This window comes from Lutjanus erythropterus, chromosome 7 (assembly GCF_056507025.1).
Source record: "Lutjanus erythropterus isolate fLutEry1 chromosome 7, fLutEry1.hap2, whole genome shotgun sequence".
In the NCBI taxonomy this organism is placed as follows: domain Eukaryota; kingdom Metazoa; phylum Chordata; class Actinopteri; order Lutjaniformes; family Lutjanidae; genus Lutjanus; species Lutjanus erythropterus.
Genome location: NC_139323.1, coordinates 7,922,982 through 7,942,596, shown reverse-complemented (window position 1 = coordinate 7,942,596; position 19,615 = coordinate 7,922,982). Strand labels below are relative to the sequence as shown.

At 38.4% G+C, this 19,615-nt stretch overlaps 1 protein-coding gene across 2 annotated transcripts in view; it reads right to left on the bottom strand.

The window, feature by feature from the left end:
- Window positions 1-372: 372 nt before the first annotated feature.
- The window catches only part of LOC146323523 (uncharacterized), a 94,927-nt gene continuing 75,684 nt past the window's right edge, over window positions 373-19,615 (bottom strand). For both annotated transcript variants that reach the window (XM_084722513.1, XM_084722514.1), the window contains exons 4-5: window positions 12,375-12,580; window positions 373-2,338 (exon numbers count right to left, since the gene is read on the bottom strand). In XM_084722513.1, coding sequence (XP_084578639.1) covers window positions 2,116-2,338; window positions 12,375-12,580 — 429 coding nt within the window. In that variant the 3' untranslated portion in view covers window positions 373-2,115. The remainder of the gene's footprint in view (window positions 2,339-12,374; window positions 12,581-19,615) is intronic.

The following is a 19,615-nucleotide window of genomic DNA, read 5'->3' as shown; positions in this document are numbered from 1 at the left end:
CATTTAGCTCATTAGCAAAAGACTGGCTGTTCCTGACAGAGCATTCTTCCTTCTCTCTGTCCCTCCACATTTGTGCATTTAAGCCTTCCTATGTTTCTTTTTATTAATTGTTAAGTGAATTCTCACAGTTTTTGTCTTAGAGCGGCTTCACACCTAAAGGTCCGGATCCTGAATTGAACCGGATAAAAGATAAAGATAAAGATGGTACATTATTTAAAATTTTCAACTGGTCTGGTGTGAGTTTTACAAAGTCAAAACTGAAATGGTCCTTCCTTCGCTGAGCCCCTCCTGCGAGCAGCAACTGTCCAATCACAGATTAGATGTAACTAGGGCACCGCAGGCCTGTCATGAATTTATCTACATGATGAGGAGCAATACTCAACGTTTCATGAGTCTTTACGGTGGCAGCTTTTTTGCAGCCTCTCAAAAATGTTAAAAACAAGAGCACACGTGTAGGAAATGGATTAAACTTTGCCTTTATCTCCTCAAACATAAGCTGCAAATGTTAGCATGCCCAGCTAACTAACACTAGCTTACTAGCTGCATCTGCATTTGTGACGCGGGGGGTTTGAGGAAGAGGATGTGGGCTCATACAGAATCAAAGTGGGCCGACGATGATGCATCTCACTCTGGCCAGCTTTCTCAGGTCTAAACGAGGTTAGCTTAGCTCTTATTCCAGCTGTCTTCCTGGAGCAATTGTTGTCTAGCTGGTCTGGCTGAGGCTGCAATCTAGCCCCTTCCTTCCTTCATGTTAATGAGTATCTTTCTGTCATCAATCATGTACATAGATACCTATCATATTTAATTCATTAATGTTTGATGACATGTAAGCTAGCTTTAGCCTCAGTCTTTTAGCATTAACATTATATCATGTACACAGCTGGGAGGTGACTAAATTTCGATGTTAAAGTCAGTCCCTGTGAACTGCATATGTGTGGTGCAAGCATGGAAAGTTTGACAGGCTTAGCAACAGTAACTAAGGAAGGTGGTGCTTAACGAAGGGTCTATTTCCACCATGAACAAGAACAAGTGACGGTGGCAAGGAAAAACTGTTTCAAGAGGCAGGAACCTCAAGCAGAACCAGGTTCTAGCGTGGCCCTCTGTTTGCCACAACTGTCTTATTATTCACCTCAGATGAGAACTCTGTCATTTTTCTTTTGGCAGATTTTGTTACCGTTTGGCAAGTCAGGCTAGCCTTTTCCTGTTTCCAGTGTTTGTGCTAAGCTAATCAGCTGCTGGCCAGATATGCAAGTACGATCAATGTTATAATCTGAATCACAAATAAGCACATTTCCTGAAATGTTGAATTTTGGATTTAACTATACCTTTACCAATACTTTGTTTGCCATGTTCAGCTGCTGTAGCAATATGCCTGAAAACCCCGAGTAAATGTCTTATGGTTACGTCCAATATGGACGCTCTGTCTGATACACTGAAGAAATGTGTGGTGCTGCACTTCATCCCCTTCAAAATATACTAAATCAAAGCTGTTATATATAATCCGCAGACGATATGATGGTAATATAACATGAGAGCTACTTGTTAGCACTTCTTCTATCTGTATGATAATGGTTTATGTTTTAAGAACAACAGCCGTGTCTCACTGGGAAGCTTTACTCTCATTTCTAAAGCAGCAGTGGGACAGACGTTGCTCTCGCCCCCGTCATCGTCACCACTTCACAGGCTATTCAATTAGCAGAAGAAGCATGGGAGATGGAGCCATAATGGAGCTGATGAGATGCACAAGGACAGGTGACACTAATCAGAGCGGCGCCCCATTGTCTCTGTGTGGACATCATTAAGGAAAGAGAGTGATTCCAGGCTTTTTTTTCCTCTCTGAGCCTGAACACACTCATGCAAGCTGCGTGCATTCTCTTTCTTACAATCAATTTGCAATATGTGAGAATATATCCACTGAAGAAAGTGAGAGGGTAAGGGTTTGACATAGAGGAAAACAAGAATATTTGACACTCTGAAAATAGGTTTTAAAGTGCAAGATCTCATAAATGCCACACTGATAAAGTGATGTGATATACTGAATGGCTGTTGGAAACATCAACATACCCAAAGGACTTACTCTCACCCCATATTCTGTAAACTCCATCTGTTAGTGGTTCAGAAAAGGCTGAGATGTCCACTCTTCAACACATCCACTTTCCTTTCGTCCACCTGACTGGGTGAAGCCGCAGATGAAGCGTGACCCGCCGGCACCAGCGCAGCCTCAGAGCGATCCCAGTGGCCTTGAGTCGTGCCGTCCTCTTCAAAGCCTCTGGGCTGGACAGTGAAGGAGCTCTGCTCAGCCTGCCGGTAACGACTGCTGAGGTAGCTGGACAGACACCTGAGAAAACACAACCGCAGTGCAAACATTAGGAGAGGACAGACTCAGGAACTCAAGGTCTGGCTGCTTCATCCCACATATTTCTGTCACGAAAGTCCAATTAGCTACATTCACACTTTGACTGATCCCAAATAACTTTGTTAGTATAATAACATAATCCTAATCTCATTATTAAGTCCCTCTCCTCCTATTAACCGAGTCTTTAGAGCATGTGGGAAACTCCTGCTGAATCCAGAGTGCTGCTTGTCCTACTCATATGATGCAACCATTCAGTCCAGTAAGACCTCTCAAAATGTGAAATGTGTCCAAACCAACAACTGATGTCTCATTGAGTCTCATCCTGACTTTAATACACTGTTACACATTTTCCATCCAAAACTCCCTGGAACTTTTAGTCCCAAGAGATACTTTGCCATTACCTTGTGAGGCAGCTGGATTCATCAGATCATGCAATCACATGAGAATCCATCTTGTCAGTTACCCGTTATGCGGTGTTTGCACCAAAAGTGGCGCAGACAATCAGCGTCCTAGGAGGGCCTTCTTAGGTGTGACAACAATGAAAAACGTCTATGGAAGTAACTTGTCTCGAACAAACAATGGCAGCTCCTGAAGAGGTTAGCGTAGATACTGTGATAGCATCAGATATATCAGTACTGGAGAGTACTTTTTTCGCTCTTCTCCCAACCAGCTTCCGCAAGACTGGTTATAGTTGGCCTGGGTTAGACGTGATGCTTCATCCAATCATTTGCCAAGTGTTTTTTTTGAAAGTGTCTGCCTTTTTCCAAACAGGAAACGGACGACTTCCCATATGGTTCTGTGTAACAAACCATCTGACATGTCAGGTTAACTTTGCAAGGAACTAAAAGGTTCCTTCAGCCAATTTAAGGACACCTGAAGATTAGGCAAATTAATTTGTTGACGTATGAAAAAATGACAGCTGATTCTACAATTCATTTTTGCGAATGACTATGATAGACTTCATTGTCAGAACATCTTTTGTATGCTATTGATTTGCCGAAGCACAGTGAACAAAAAATAAAAAGGTTTCTTTCTGCAGATTTTTGAAACTCAACCAATCAAAAAAAAAAAAAAAAAAAAAAATTCTGCACTACAGAACCCCACCCCTTTACTTCCTGTACTTTTGGAAAGTATTATCCCATGAGCAGTGACCTTTTGGGAGGTAAAATACTGTCCCTGGACCTCAGTGTAGATCTTGGTCCCTGCAGTGGATACATACTGGGTTCCTTCAAAGGTTCCTACTCCCTGGAAAAACGTTCCTGCCGTGGAAACACTGCATTTCTGTATGTATGCGAACTGGCAACACTGCATTAAAATTATACATTTTACATCTTGTATCCTACAAAAAAACTACTAACTTTCTTTGCCATAATATATTTCAGGGGAAAAATAATTGAATGTAGATGGTTAGGTAGGTAGAGCTCCACATAGGTGTCTACAAAGCAATGAGGCTTCAAATTACATAAATCTTTTTGTCACCTGCCCATGTCTGCAAGGACTGTCCGGGTGCAGCCCAAAATTTATAGCCGTACATGCTGACTGCCCTCTGAACACATCTACATAGCAAGATACTCTAATATATTCAGGCCTTAATGCCTACACCTAGAAACAGAACTACTATATATGCAAATTATCTGTCTGTGTTTATGTCAGTTTTGGCGAATATCAGGGCTTTTAAAGGACTAGTAGGAACTAGGGTTTAGTGGCAAGTTGTAGACTGCAACCAACTGAATACCACTCACCTCACCCTCCACTTCCAAGAGTGCAGGAGAAACTAAAGTGGCTGTGAAACCTGTGAAAAAGCATGGCTGTTTCTAGAGCTATTGTTGGTTTGTCTGTTCTGGGCTACTGTAAAAACATGGTGCAACAAAACACGACTCTTAACACACTATTGAAAACATACTAATGAACAATATATTTCATTTCTGCAAATAGATGCCCGTAAATCTTACAAAGTGGACCTTTAAGGGTAGTGGCAATTTGTTTTTAATCTATATTTTTATATTAACAATGGATGAAATGACTAAGCGAAATGTCAAGGTGTTGCCTGTAGTGATTAACCAAGCTGCGAATGTTAGCGTGTCTGGCTAACTAATGCTGCAGAGATGTTATCTCCAGCCAAACTTGTGTTAGATACCACCGCATTTGCCAAATTTGAGTTTTAAGAGGAGAATGTGGGCTGGGGCAGAATCAAAGTGGGCCATAAACGATGCATCTCTGACCACATGCTCGTGGATGTAGAAAGCATATACAAGCCGGGTTGATTGTTTCTACATCCACTGCATTTAATCTAATCCCTGTGCTTCCATTTCCTACATTAATGAGTTTATTTCTGTGCTCTATCATATATACTGTATGTGTTGCACTTTTACCATCTGACCAGTGTTTCCTGAGATGTAAGCTAGCTTTAGCCTCAGTCTTTTAGCATTAATGTTGTATCATGTACCTGTTAAGTAACCTGACATATTTAATACGCTTTCACAGCGTTCTTGTTTTCAAATATGTCAGATGGAAACATTAAAAAGTCAGCTGTAGACGGATTTCTCAGCTGACTGAAGGAGTTCAAGCATTAGCATTAGCTTGCATTAGCCAGCTACACTTGAAATCTGAAATCTGTTAGCAAAAGTCATTAATTTAGCTGACAAAACCCACAGATTTTGCCTTGAAATGACAAGCTAATGTGTTTCCCACTCTGTAGAATCAAAGACCTCACGTTTTAACAGTTTACTCTCAATTTCAATGTAAAATTTGCCACTGTTATCGCTGTAAACAGCATATGTGCAGTGCTAGAATGGAAAGCTTGACAGGCATAGCAACAGTAACAAAGGAGGGTGGGGCTTAGATTATCAACAGATTCTGCATTTCCCCTCAGTGCGGAGATGACTTTTAGTGTCACATTTGCTCATGTAAATTAGATGTATATGAATGTATTCATAGGACAGGAATGTTACAGTACAATTAGCCAAGAGGTTACAAGTGCCTCTACTTCATGTCATGCTGTAGATAATATTTAAGAAGTAATGAGCACAAAAATCTAAAAAAATATTACACTTGGATCAAAAACAAATATCAAGCAAAAGATAAACCCATTAAAGACATTAAGACCTTACAAAAGGGACAGTAGGGTACTTGTGTGCTACCATGCTGATGCATACTAACAATGAGTTAGTTATCATGAGGTTCATGTGACTGATGTAGAAACTAATCATGATAGCTTGACTCCGAGGTGGTTGCACAGCCTCGTACCATATCATTTCCTACAATCAGTATCCACTTAATATCAAGACATACACCTTCCAGTACTGCCTGGCAACCTGATGGAGGAATCAAGACTGATGCTCATTATTTCCACCAGTGCTTTAGCAGAAAAGTTAATAATACATTTTAATTCATCACTTTTGGAAAGTCTTTGGTACAAAGTAACACCCTGGACAGCAAGCAAAAAATCCCTCTCCCAGCAGATTGACTGAACGCATAACCTCAGTCCACATAGTAATTGGCTGCTGAGGCAAATCGATGCCTCAGATCAGAATTGAAGCATTCTGCTTGTTTACAACATCTATCATTTGTTCTTATCAAGTGTGATCAGAGCAATTTTCCCTCCCTTAATATAGGTTTGATGGGACAAAGAAAAGCTCAATTCTCAGAGAATTGGAAAACACATTTCTTGTGCTTCGTGGTAACTAAACTGTCAAGAGATAAGAGAGTCCATAGTATCAACTCCTGGGTAATTCATCTCACAATTGTGCTGTTGTGTTTTCCTTTGGAACAGCTTGGAAATATGGTTTGAGGCCTTTGCTCAAATGTCACAGCAAATGATCCGTCCGAACGCTCGTACAAAGGAGAATGTAAAGCAGAATGCAGATTCTTTAAACACCGCGCTGTCTCTGGACCTGCATTCTTTTAACATATGTGTAGCTGCTACATCAAAAACAGCACATTTGTACCCTTGTGTACACTTATATCTGCAAAAGGGCGATGAGCTACTCGTCCTCAGGCAGATCAGCAAACTGCTGCAGACAGTAGCGTGAGGTGAGAGAGCAGTGTAGGCCACTTTGTATCATGTCAGCGCTAGCGGTTAGACGCCATCTCCACAGTGTCCCTTGTCACCAATCACATCCTTTTAAACCACCCAGGGAGCTCGACACCCCCCCTCACACACACACACACATACACACACACTCCCTTATCTGTCAATGCTGCTTAAATAATGTAATTAATGACTTAATTAACATTTCCATAATCTATTTTAATAAATCTAACACGGCATAATGAGAGTTTCTAACCTCCAGGCAATGGCATATAAAAATTCTCAGTGCAGAGCTGCATGGTCAGGGCACTGTCTCAGTGCCCCGACTCTCACCATGACAGTAAAGGAAGGAGAGGGTGCATATTGTGTGACAGCCCTCTGAAAGGCAGTTCAAGCCTGACAAATGTCATGTGACTTAGCGAATGTGTCCAATAACGGACCTGCAGCACGAGGAGGAGGGCGAAAAAGACGATTTTGGAGGTTCAAAATGTTGAAAGGAAGCCAGAAGAGCGCAAAAGACTTCGAAATGAGGAGGATTAATCTGAGAGATATTTGGAAGTAGAGTATGATGAAGAACACATGATACAGTGTTGAGCATGAACACTATTCACTGGGTCTCCTTTTACATTCTTTTCCTGCTTCAACTGTCTAATGATAAAATGTCTTTATAATAGCAAGACAATTTACTTTCCATTTTAACTAAAAGCAGACACAAAACTGAACAGAAACATATTAATACCATCAGACAGGGAGTAGGGATGTGCACGATTAGTCGACTATACAATAATGCCGCCATCCTCGCTAGTCAGCACCAGAAATGCTAGTTGGTTAAACTATTTATCAATACTTTATTCATGATCAATGCCAGTTAACTATTGCTTCTAAGCTGTCACGCAGCCGCCCACCACTACAGTGGGCTGAACCCCCAGCAGACAGCAGCCCCTCTTTCCCAGTGTGAATGCCAGACAGCTCGTAAAATCAACACAGTTTGACAGTTTTTTGATCTACAAAGCAAAAACAAGTCAGAAAAAAATGGTATATAACCACATGACTCAGACACGGACAATAACCTGTAAGCAGAGCTGCTGCCAGCACTGCTAACGATAGCCACACTGTGTGTCAGACTGGCAGCTAATGTTAGCTCCTGGTGACAGATATCGTTAACATGCAGACACTGTGATGATTTGATGCTTTGACAGATAATGTGCAACGTTTATAACACATGGCACAAAGTACCACACATTTCAGCAACATTTAAAATATGCTTTGGTGATTGTAGAATGTGATTAGTGGCTTCAAATGCCTCTTAATACACAGTATTTTTTTTCAGACGTTATCGGTTAATAAATTGTGCTCAAATTAAACTTTGCTGAATTTTTTCCTCACTGTTAGACTAGATTACTAGTCTAAATTAGAGTTTGCATTTAATCAACAGGGTAATTAGTTGCCAGGAACATCCCGATCAATGATTAGTCTTGACATTATTTAATATTTTTCTGATTGTGAGTAAATTCCATGAAACCCACTGGGTCCAATCTCAATTGTTAAATATGGGTCATGAGTTGAGGGGCCAGTGTACAGTGTACAGGACAGAGTTTTGGGGCAGATGCCGATAACAATATTAGGGAGTAAAAACAATTCTAATTCTGATATATTGGCCAATATTCTTTATACAGAAGCAGGATATTTTGCAACTTAACAATAAACTTTATTGTCCAAATGATATCTGGGCAATGAAATGCTAAACTTTCATCAGCATTTTTAAAAACTATAAATATCAATGGAAAAAAACATGAATATGGTAAATGTGGTATGTGGTGTATGTATAAATTAAACCTGAATGAATAAATATACACAGAACGCTGACAGACAATATTGGTTGTGACCCATTTTTAACAATTGAGACTAATAACAATTGCTGCATATTGTTTGTATTGTGTTGTTGTATACATGTGTCAGTTTAGCAGTTTGCTATATAACATGAGTGTCCAGTGTCTTGAACCGTTCCGAGCAGCAGGGGTGGTTCAAAACGTCAGACTCTGGTGTCCACATGTACATTTATGATCATGTTTGTGTATGGACTATTTCTATTGATTGACCGATTGTTATGTTTGATTGTTTAAATTTCACATGTGCAGATTTAACGTGATGTATTGTACTTAATTGGTCTTTTGTTTTTTTTCTGTTACCTGCCAGGTGACTATGGATGTAAATTAGCTTTCCTTCTAACTCATTAACATGCCCTGTCTTTTTTAAATAAACAAATAAATAAATAAAGATATCGTCCAGGTTATACTACTGTGGCTGCAAAACTCCATGATACAGGACTTGCGCTCTCTGTAGATATAAACGGCTCATTACAAGGAAACAAAAACACACCAATTCTTATTTTCAGGTGATTATACGCTAATGAAACGCATGAATATCATATAAATATTTCTGCCATATTCTGTAAATAAACCCCCATAAATCTTGCACACTGGGCCTTTAATAGTTTCATTTAACATAAAGGCTCAGTAATCTCCTAAAACAGCTGGGCACTGTAGTTTTTTGGTAAACATTACTTAAACAGGAGGAAACAATGTATTTGTTGGGGACTATTTTTAGCAGTGGATTAATACATAGTTGGTACGCAATTGAAATTTGGGGCAGCAGGATGGAGTATGTGGGACTGAGTTGAAATAAACAACAGGGCTGGGTTCATGAAAAAGAAGGAACATCAGGGGTTGACCAATATGTTTTTTTCAGGGCTGATACGATACTGATTGTTAGTAATCATGAATAACTGATATTTAGAACTGATATACATTTACAGTTAAACTGACAATCTTGGTGTCGAAATTTAGAATAGCAACCTCTTAAAGAACATGTCTCACAGCGCAACAGCATGGTACCGTCATGTTTTATTAACAGTTGGATCAGTTCTTTGTTGGTTTTGATCTTTTCACGGTCTTTGTTAACAAAAACAAAAACACAGAATATCTTATCATTTCAAGGAGCAGCAGATAAAAAGCACTGCACTAATGACAATGACCACAACTTCTCATTTTGAGAGAGGACACACTTCGTCCTTCCACCTCGACCAACAAATTTAATCAAATTTATTCAGAACCGGCCAATAATGACAAAATTTGACCATTTAATTGCTTTGCAAACTAAACTTGTGTCTGAAGTGTTGTAGCCATGGCAACTAACAACAGGTAACAAAGACACAGAGGCTCAGTCGCTGGGTGGATAGCAAAATGCTTTAGCCCCCCTGTCAATAACTGGCCTTATTGCAAGAAACCATTTCATCAAGAGTCAGTGTCAATGAACACATGAGTACACAGCATGGATCCAACACAATAAAAGGTCATTCTGAACTGTTTACTTGTTTGTCTCTGTCTCTTCCCTGTTGCAAAGACAGGCAGGCCGTGTGCTGGGTGAGAGACGAGGGGGTTGCTCCTTACAAGGACTTCCACCCTCGGGGTGAAGAGTGACTGAGATGCACCCTGACAGGGGGCAGCAGGAGGCTGGCACATCCCAGGCAGCACAAGCACCATGGGGCACGGGTCTGTGAGGCCCACCAATCCTAATAAGGGCACCCACCAACCTTCCTATTGTACCAGTAATAATGTAAGCATCAGTTAACACAAAACCTGTTTACTGCAGTGGGATACCTCCAGTGTTATAGGCTGACAGATATATGTTACTGTATGTAATAGTGTAACACACAGTACCCACAATCTGAGGAAAAGGTTTAACTGAATTCATTCACAGGGATAGTTATTTGATATAGGGTTGTGTGAGGTACTTGTCTCGTCAGTTTATTAACTACAGAAGAAGGTGGTCAGCTTGTTAGGAGAAGCAGCACAGCTTAGCACAGAAGCTAAATAATGTACCACTGTGGACAGGGTCAGCAACAAAATCAATATCAGCTGTAATGTGCACTAAATTTAGAATATTTTCACCGTTCCGTCAAACAGCCTTTTCTGACTGGAAACCAGTGTCACACAAGCTAAATTTCACTCCCTCCAAACCAACCAAACTCTGCATTGAAAATCAGTACCTGACCGTGGGAGTTGCTGGTCTGCCAGTGCCTCAATGATTTTTGTTTGTGTTACTGTGTGACTTTGGTGTTTTCAAAGTACAGTTCGGCTTCACCAAAGTCATACAATAACACAAACAAACTAACAGGTCGAGGTAGCGCTAAGCCAGCAACTCCCATATTCTGTGTGGTAAAATTACCGATTTCGCCTATGTAGTTTGGTTGGCTTGGAAAGAGCAATGTTTGGCTCATATAATGGCAGTTTCTCATCAGAAAAGCATGCCTGACAGCAAAGTTAAGTGTACTAGTTGAAGTGTATGCTAAATTTAGAATATTTTCACTGCTTTACTTTGCCATTAGACAGCCTTTTCTGACTGGAAACTGGCATTATACAAGCCAAATATTGCGCCCTCCAAACCAACCAAACTCTATAGGCAAAATCACTAACTGAACATGGAAGTTGCTGCTGTACCGGCATTTTTACTGTACAGTTTGACCTCACCAGAGTCACACAATAAATATGGAGTTTGGTTTGCTTGGAGAGAGCTTTATTTGGCTTTCCAATTGGAAAAGGCCGTGTGACAGCAAAGTAAGGCAGCAAAAAATATTCTAAATACAGCGTACATTTAAACTGATATTGATTCTTTCAGGTAGACCTTTAATAAGTGGCTAAAATATGTTTTGCAATGACTATTGATAACCTCACACAACCCAACATTAAAAAAAATCCAAACTACCCCTTTAAGATTTGGGCTTTGGTGCTCCAAAACAACATAAATATATAATGAAAAGCTATTTTGAATGATTCATGACGTTAATAAAGTGTTAGTATTTTAAGAGTGTAACTGTTAGTACAACAACATAGAGGTTCACTCTTTCAACTCAAACAATGAGCAAATACCTGCAGCCGAGATCTGCCAAGAATGTGGCTCGTCTGAAGCTGCTGAATGTGTTGTAAACAAACCAATTTCCTGTCATAAAATTACAGCTCATTACTAGCGAGGATAAGGGCTTCAACAACATAATGATGCAGAAGCACATTACCAGTGCAACCACATTTATTAATTACCAGTTCACTAGCCACATTCCTTGCAAATGCGGTTAATGGGGGAAAAAAAAAAGTTACGAGCCTTGTTGAGTTAATTACAAACAGCCTCTCTTATTTTAGTTAAGACAAATACTGGAGGAAAGACAGATGCAGAACACAAAGTTTTTTTTAATTTTGCTACCGGCACGAAAAGCAGTTTAGGAGGTGATTGTTGGGTTGCATCATATGCACCATATTTGAAAATGAATTTTATTAAATGTGTCTAAATCCCTGCATTCAGTTGATTAAGGTCAGTCAGTAAAGTCACATTAAAAACATACTATTATTTCTCTTTTTTTCTAGTGTTTTTAGACATTTGCAGGCTGATTGAATTACTGTTTTAGGCAATTACAGATTACATAACCTGTATTTGTAATCTGATTACAGTATCAGCCATATGTTGCTTTCTAATCACAGAGTAGATATTGTTTATGCCAGGAATCTAATGCATTATTTACAAGCTCGATGTTGATAAAAACAGACTGTTCATTTACTAATGGTTTACAGTACCGCAGGCATCATTCCAATTAGCAATATCAAAATGGGAAAGAAGACTAAGTGAAAACAAGAGAGGTGGGGGGGCGGTGGGGGTCGGACGACAGCATGTTTTCAGAGATGATTATTTGGATGACATGAGCTCTCACAGCTTCTTGTTTTGAAACATAAAAATGAAATGTTACTTGAACATATTGTTTTGTATTTATCAGATGAAAACACAACCAGAGTGGAGAGGCCGTCATCGTCATTTAAATCATTAATATTCTGACTGTGTTTGGCATGTTATACCAAGTTCAGATCGAGGGCACCTCAAATCTGAAAAAAATATATAGATATGAGGGTTCATAAATGCAGAGTCAAAACATAGAATACTCACTTGATCAGCAGGATCTCTGTCAGGACACCAAACGTGGCTGCTGCCAGTTTGAAGGTGCTGGGTGGAGGAGGGTTGGTGAAGGCGGTCATCATGCAGTGAACAACATAAGGCACCAGCCCCAGCAGAACAAGTGCAGTGATCAGTACAAGCCACGTCTGCCACTGGAAGCTCACCGTCCGCCACGGAGAACTCCTCTGGAGCTGGTACTGGACGAGAGGACGGAAAAAAAATCACACTGTTTAAACGCAGAAAAATCTCAACACTAGAACAACCAAGACAATCAATTTGACTGTTTTTAAATTTTGCAATGGGATAACTTTGTTGAAATAAAACCCATGTAAGAATAGGACCCTGACTTTTTCTAAATGTGTGTATATTTTATTCTCATTATTATTTGATCAGAATTTAAAAACACAAAAGCTTATGAGTATTTTTTCCTAGAATGGAAGCATTTTAAACACTATCATAGGCCTGGGCGATAGAGCTGAAAAACCTATCATGATAGTGAAGTTTCATATCCGTTGATATCAATAATTATTGATCATATAGGTTGTGACTCACAACATGTTATGTAGTCCAAAGGGTGTAAGTGGCCAAGGTGATTAAATAAGTTTATTATATTATTGCTGGGCGTAATAGACAAAATCACATATCACAATATTTTTGACCAAGTATGATGATACGATATTGATACTGCAACAAAATATTAACACAAGGATTTTGTACATTTTCCTTAACAAATAGAGAAAAACAGTAACAATTAACTAATCATTAATAATTAATGTGCTACATAAGTCATGCTTTTTTCTCATTTCCATTATTTTTCACTCATTTTAAGTTGGCCAAACAAAATAATGTAAAATTACATGCAATGACTACCATTTCTAGACTATTTATTAATTACTGAGTTCTAAATTTTTAATCTGATTTTTTTTTAACAGTGATTAATTGATTAATGATTAATTATGAACATGTCAAATTAATGCAATGGGATTTTTGATGAATAATCATCAGTAATGTGGGTATAATGATTAAGTGGATAAAGATAAAAAAAATAGAACAGCTAGAACTGTCTCTAAGACAATTACCTCACTTCACTGTAGTGCAGCACTGAAAAAAAAAACTGAAAAAGACAACATTTATTCCATATCAAAATATCCAAAATCTAAGACAATATCTAGTTTCATATATAATATAAATGATATGATATTGCTCAGCCCTACTGTATCATTTCATTCCTGCTGTTGAAGATGGACGTCATGGCATCTTTTTTTCCCCACTTGTTTTTTTTTTTTTGTTGTTGTTGCTAAGCTAAAACCTAGCATTAGCTTCAAGCTAAAAACAAGCAGAAAAGAAAACTTTGAAGAATATCACAACAAAATATCAGAAAGAAGGAGACTGACTGCCACAGAGGCTTTAGCCATGATGAGGCTACACCAGTTTCTTTGGTGGGATATAATAATGTTTGTGAAATTCGATTCAGTGGTGGCTGTGTAGGATTGGCTGTGACTCGTGTGATCCGGACATTTTCAATAACTCCAGAGTGTTGAGTCCAAAGTCCAAAAGTCAAAGATTATGTCAAAAAAGGAAAGACATAATCATTTCCAAATTTCACAACACGTTTTCATCAAACAGAACATTCTCCTCATAACAACAAGATAATATTATGTCAGCTAACTGCATTCTCTTGACTCCATTTAAACTGCTGAATTATTCAAATTGAGGATTTTATTTGAGGATTTTTATTTTATTTTTTAGAGTGATGAAGTCATTAAATCTGACCACAGACACTCAAAGCTGCAATATGACATTTAGTACAGTCTAGTATGGGCAGTCAGAATGACTGCTATGGTCATTCTAGTAGTTACAGAGTTCTGATAGTTCTAGTGTAGTGAAATCTGACACTTTTCATGTGGATTTCTAATCAGAGTTGATGGTAAATGTAATCAACTGAAGCAATAAATTCCTGTGTATGCTGTGTGGCCAAGAAAGTTGGGTTCTGTTGCAAAATTACTAAAGTTTTTCCTTTATCCAGTGATGTCACTGGAGGCAGGGAAGAACTACGGTCTAGTTCAGCTTGGATTACAAGTCTCTGCCTCGGGTAACTAGGGGTTGTGCTGGATGAGTATTTTATTCATCTGGTGTCACGTTCTGGCCTGCAAAGTAATAGCTAGAGACAAAAGGTGGTGTCTGTGAGCATCAGAAGCATGTACACATTTTTTACTTCAACTATATTTACCATGATCACTGTCAGGAAATTCACATGAAAAGTGGCAATTTGTCCCTCAACAGGATGGAAAAAGATATAACAAAAAAAGTAACAAAACAAAAAAGATGTAACAAGAAAAAGACAGAAAAAAAGACAAAAAAAGACAAAACAGGATGAAAAAGATGTAAAAGACTTAAAGAAAAAACAACGTAAAAGATGTAACACGACAAAGACGATGATAAAGAAAAATGTAAGAAGACAAAACATAACATGACAAAAAAGACAACAAGATGTTAAAAGACAGAAGATGAAAATGATGTAAAAGACATAAAAAGACAAAAAAGAGGTAACAAGTTGAAAAGACATAACAGACATAACAAGACAAAAATGATGTAAAAGATGTAACATGACAAAAAACATGTAGCAAGATGAAAACAACATAAAAGACCTAACGAGAAAACAATGTAAAAGACGTCTTAAGATAAAAAAAAAAAAGGATATCAGATGAAACAGACGAGAGGGAGACTTAACCATGGAGAAAAGGTGAGGTCCAGCTAGCTTTGCACAGAAACAGCCAGTAGAAATGTCCTTCAGAGGACGATTTTCTTTTCAGTTTTAGTAAATTTCAGAGCCTGCATTTTTTTTTTTTTTACTTTTACTTGAGTAAAGAAGTTGAATCTATACTTCTGCTTTTACTAGCGTTTAGTATCGGTACTTTACGTCGTAAAGACTGTGTACTATTGCCACCTGTGTAAATTGTGTAGTGTATGTCCAGTTGAAAACACTGAGCAGCAGCAGTGAGTAGAAAAGGACATTTTTCCCCCATATCAAAATCCCAGTAATTGTAGTCTAATCCCATCATGGAGAGTAGAAAAAATACTGCTGGTATAAACTCAGTAATGTAAACACACACCTGAGTCTGTTTTTTTTTTTTTCTTTTTACCTCTGGCTTGGGATTTCAAAAACTGCATAAAACACTTAAACACTTGAAGAGAAGTAAAAACACAACAACATTAATACTCACACAGGCACATACATAAAACCACAGAACCGCGCATGCAGTCATCAAGCCAGCATGCAAACACTGCCTTAAATCCTCGCCAAATATCGCCTTGCTCTGGAGACAAACCAAACCACTTGAACAGCGTTTGATTAGTGTCTGGAATTCATCTGCAAATGCACACTTGCCTTGTCCTCTTTCATGGCTGCTATTCATTAATTAGATTCTTTGTGCAACTGAGCTATCCTCAATGTTTAAGGTTACATCAGGCCCCAGTAAGTGGCTGCCTGATAACAGAATGCATCCATCTTCATTACTCAGCCCTTTCTGTCTAGGCTTGCTCCTCCACAAGTGAGCTATGTCAGTAGGTTCTAAGCAACTGATACATTTCACTGCATTCAGATCCTGAACTTTTGCCTCCTTTGATTTTGGTTGCTCTGATTAAATTACTGGCTTGTGGTTTCCACTCATATCGGGTTCTTTTGTGGTGATTTTTCCTTCTCAAGGTGGAGCAGTGCAGCGGACAAATGAAACCCAAACACTTTTTTGTGTTTTGTTTAGATTACAAACCCTCTTTATAAATGCAAAGTAAGGATTGTCAGGTAAACATCGCGGCCCGGTCATTTGTAAATCCTGTGTTAATGTCGCCTCCCATCCAGTTCTAGTGGATCAAATGCATTTGAGTCATTGTAGCCATGCAAGTCAGTAAAACAGGCCCTCTTTCAAATGAAGCCAGTCTATTAAAGGGACAGTTCAACCCAAGATCAAAAATACACATTTTCCCTTTTACTTGTCGTGCTATATATCCACCTAGATAGTTTTGGTATGAGTTCCAGAGTTTTGGAGATATCTGCTGTAATTCTCTCCAATTAAATTCAACTAGATTGCACTCAAAGCAACAAAAAGTACATTTCAGCAGCGATGTCTCTTCCTAGAAATCATGACCAGGTTACTTCAGATCGGGGTTCAACATTAATGTTTTTTATTTTTACTTGCCCTGTTGTGAAACTGGGTCAGAAATCTACTTGCCCCTGTGCAAATGATTTTATTCACTGGAGATTATTAAAAAAAAAAAAAAAAAAAAAAAAAAAAAAAGAGTTAATTGTCATGTTTGATCAAGGACGGCAACGTCTATAAAATGTCATAAAATAACGAAAAATATCTATCCCAGATTCCACTCCAATGTAACGTCTTTAAACGTTGATTAGCTAGCTACAGCTAATCTGCTAGCGACAGCTGTAATTTGATGGTGAAAGTTATGGCAACTTGCCTAAAATGGGAAACCTGTTTTGTCTGTTTCTGTCTAACATATTGTTTCAAAAATGACTTTAAATTTCAAGTCAAGTCCTTCTCTTCTATCACTGCAAACTGCACGCCTGCTGTCGTCAAAGCTTGACACGCATAGCAAAAGTAACAAAAGAGGATCAAATTAAAAATTATACAGTCGTTAATCTCACTATGGTACACCGTATCATTCCTTTCTTTCTGTAGCAGTTAGTTCCACCACATCTAAGAACATTACACTAAATCTTTGATGTTATTATCACTGGTGTTGAATAATGCATCAGACAGAATGTTACACTCATTGTAACAGTGGGTCAAACATGTCTGACCATGACTTTATAAAGATAATACTGTATTTGTGCCTTCGTCCCCTTTGCTGTACCAGTGTGACAGCTTTGGTTAATTAATTATCTCCGAGCTGGACAACGTGTTGTGGTTGTACCTCTGGAGGGAGCGGGGGTAATGTGGAAAATATGCAGAAAATGTATTTGGGTTGACTGTCCAGCTATTAATAATGATTGTGTTTGGATAAATAGTGCCCTACTTTCAGAATCTGTGGATCTAAATATTCCCAATAGGCTGCCTCCCTCTTGTATTGATTGATTGGTTTTGCGTTTAAAGGTCACAGTCATAAAACATCAGGATGTAATTAACACACTGTGATTTTTAACCAGTGGTTAATGTATTGTGTGTTGACTTTTTAAGTTATAGCTTGCCTCTCAGTCGAGTGTTTGGATTACCACGTGTTATTTGAATTTAAGATGAGGTGCAGAGGAAATGTAGTTCCTGATGAGACCAAAAAGGGGCAGGTAGGTCTGCCAGGTCTGTGATACATATCCTCCCAGAGAGTGTCTTTAATCATGGTTTCCTTCAAGGAATAGATGGACCATTGTGTCTCTTCTTCCTCTAAACCACTAGCCTCCAAAATACTAAAAACCTGCTTACATTCCATGCAGAGTCACATGGAGGCAAGACAGATGTCATGGTCTGTCTCCTTATGGTCCGTTTATTCTGCTTCTTCTCATCTAGATAATTTGGCTCAGGGAGCACAATAAAAACACTGAGCTGCTTTAAACCTGATTTTAACTGGCTTGGTCTAGAAATAACTAAAAGCTAAGAGGCCCACTGATGAATCAGATGCTCACAGCTTAATTTAAATGTGCCTTTTCAGGATTGTCACCAACATTGCTTTCAATCGCCTAAACCATGAAGACTGACCACCACATTTGGTAGCATTTTTAATAACTTACGTTATCAGCTTCCATTCCTAAATAACAAAAAGAAAGCCCTCACTGTGCGGCAACACATTTGCTCTGTTCTTACCTTGGGAGTTGAGTCTATTCATATTTCTTCTAAGATTGAAAACATGTGTTTTGGTTTGTGAAGACATTTATCTGAGTGTCTGGGCTTTCTTTGGCAAAAAGGATGGAATAAGCTTACAGTTTTTTCTCTTTCCCTCTAATGGCCTTTGTACCAGCAGAGATGTAGAAGAAACTGGTTTGCATTATGAAACCAAATGCAAAAAGATTTATAAATTCAGCAGTAGCTTTTGATTTATATATGATTAATTCAATAATTAATTTAACAGAAATCTAATTTTAAATTTAATCATTTCTGCATTATTAGTCACCATGTACCAAATGAACTGAAAGAGATTTTTTAAATGTAATGGCCTGACTGTGAACCTGAGCTACAGCTTTGGTTTGTCAAGAGTGATGTTAAAAACAAAGCTGATTTAAAGGGACAGTTCACCCCAAAATAAAAAAAATACACATTTTTCCTCTGTAGTCCTATTTATTCATCTAGATTGTTTTGATGTGAGTTGAGTTTTAGAGGTATCGGACTGGAGATGTCTGCATTCTCTCCAATATAATGAGACTAGATGGTACTTGACTGGTTGCACTCAAAGCACCAAAATTATATTTGGAACGCTCAACAGTAATGCCTCTCTTCAGTTATCAACGCCCAGTTTGATAGAAAGATGCTCCACAGACTTTGCTGTGGGCAGTTGCATGTAGGAACTTAAGGAAGTAGTTCAGATAGTTTCTGCATGAAACTGTTCACAAAAAGGTCTGTGGATTCAGGATTGCCACTTGTCTGAGGCAAGTAAAATGCCACGTTGGGCTAGTAAGTCTAGCAACTCACTTTTCTGATGAGGCAAGTGGTGAAAAAGAATTAAACTATTAAAATATTTTGATGATTGATTATTGGTTAAAGTAATTTTCCATGCAAAAATGGCACAGAATGTTTTTTTCAGCCTCTAAAATATGAAGATTTCCTGCTTTTCTTGGTTTATTATCATATTGAACTGAATGTCTTGTCTGGCAAAACAAGACATTAACTCTGTGAGTAGAAATTTAATCTCTGGGGAATTTAAGAAGCCTGGGGAAAAAAAGCTCATATGCTTTTGATGGTTAAGTACATTACATGTAATGCTAACTGCACAAAGTGCGGTAATGAAACAAAAAAGATCGTTAGGTATAAAGTCAGTCCAGATGCTACTAAAAGCCATTCAACACAAAGGGTAGATTAAGCTTTAGCATCTTCAAAATCTCAGTTAAACTTGCCAAAATCCAATAAAGAACCAGATAAAAGATGCTAACTTTACCCTAAACTCTGCTACAGAGAGCTGCAGAAATGAGTCACACAACCCAGAAATGAGTTAGCTTATTAGCATTAGTGGCTTCTTTGTCTGAGTCAGTAGGTTTTTGAAAGGGGTTTTTGTTATTTGCCTGTAATGAGGTATGT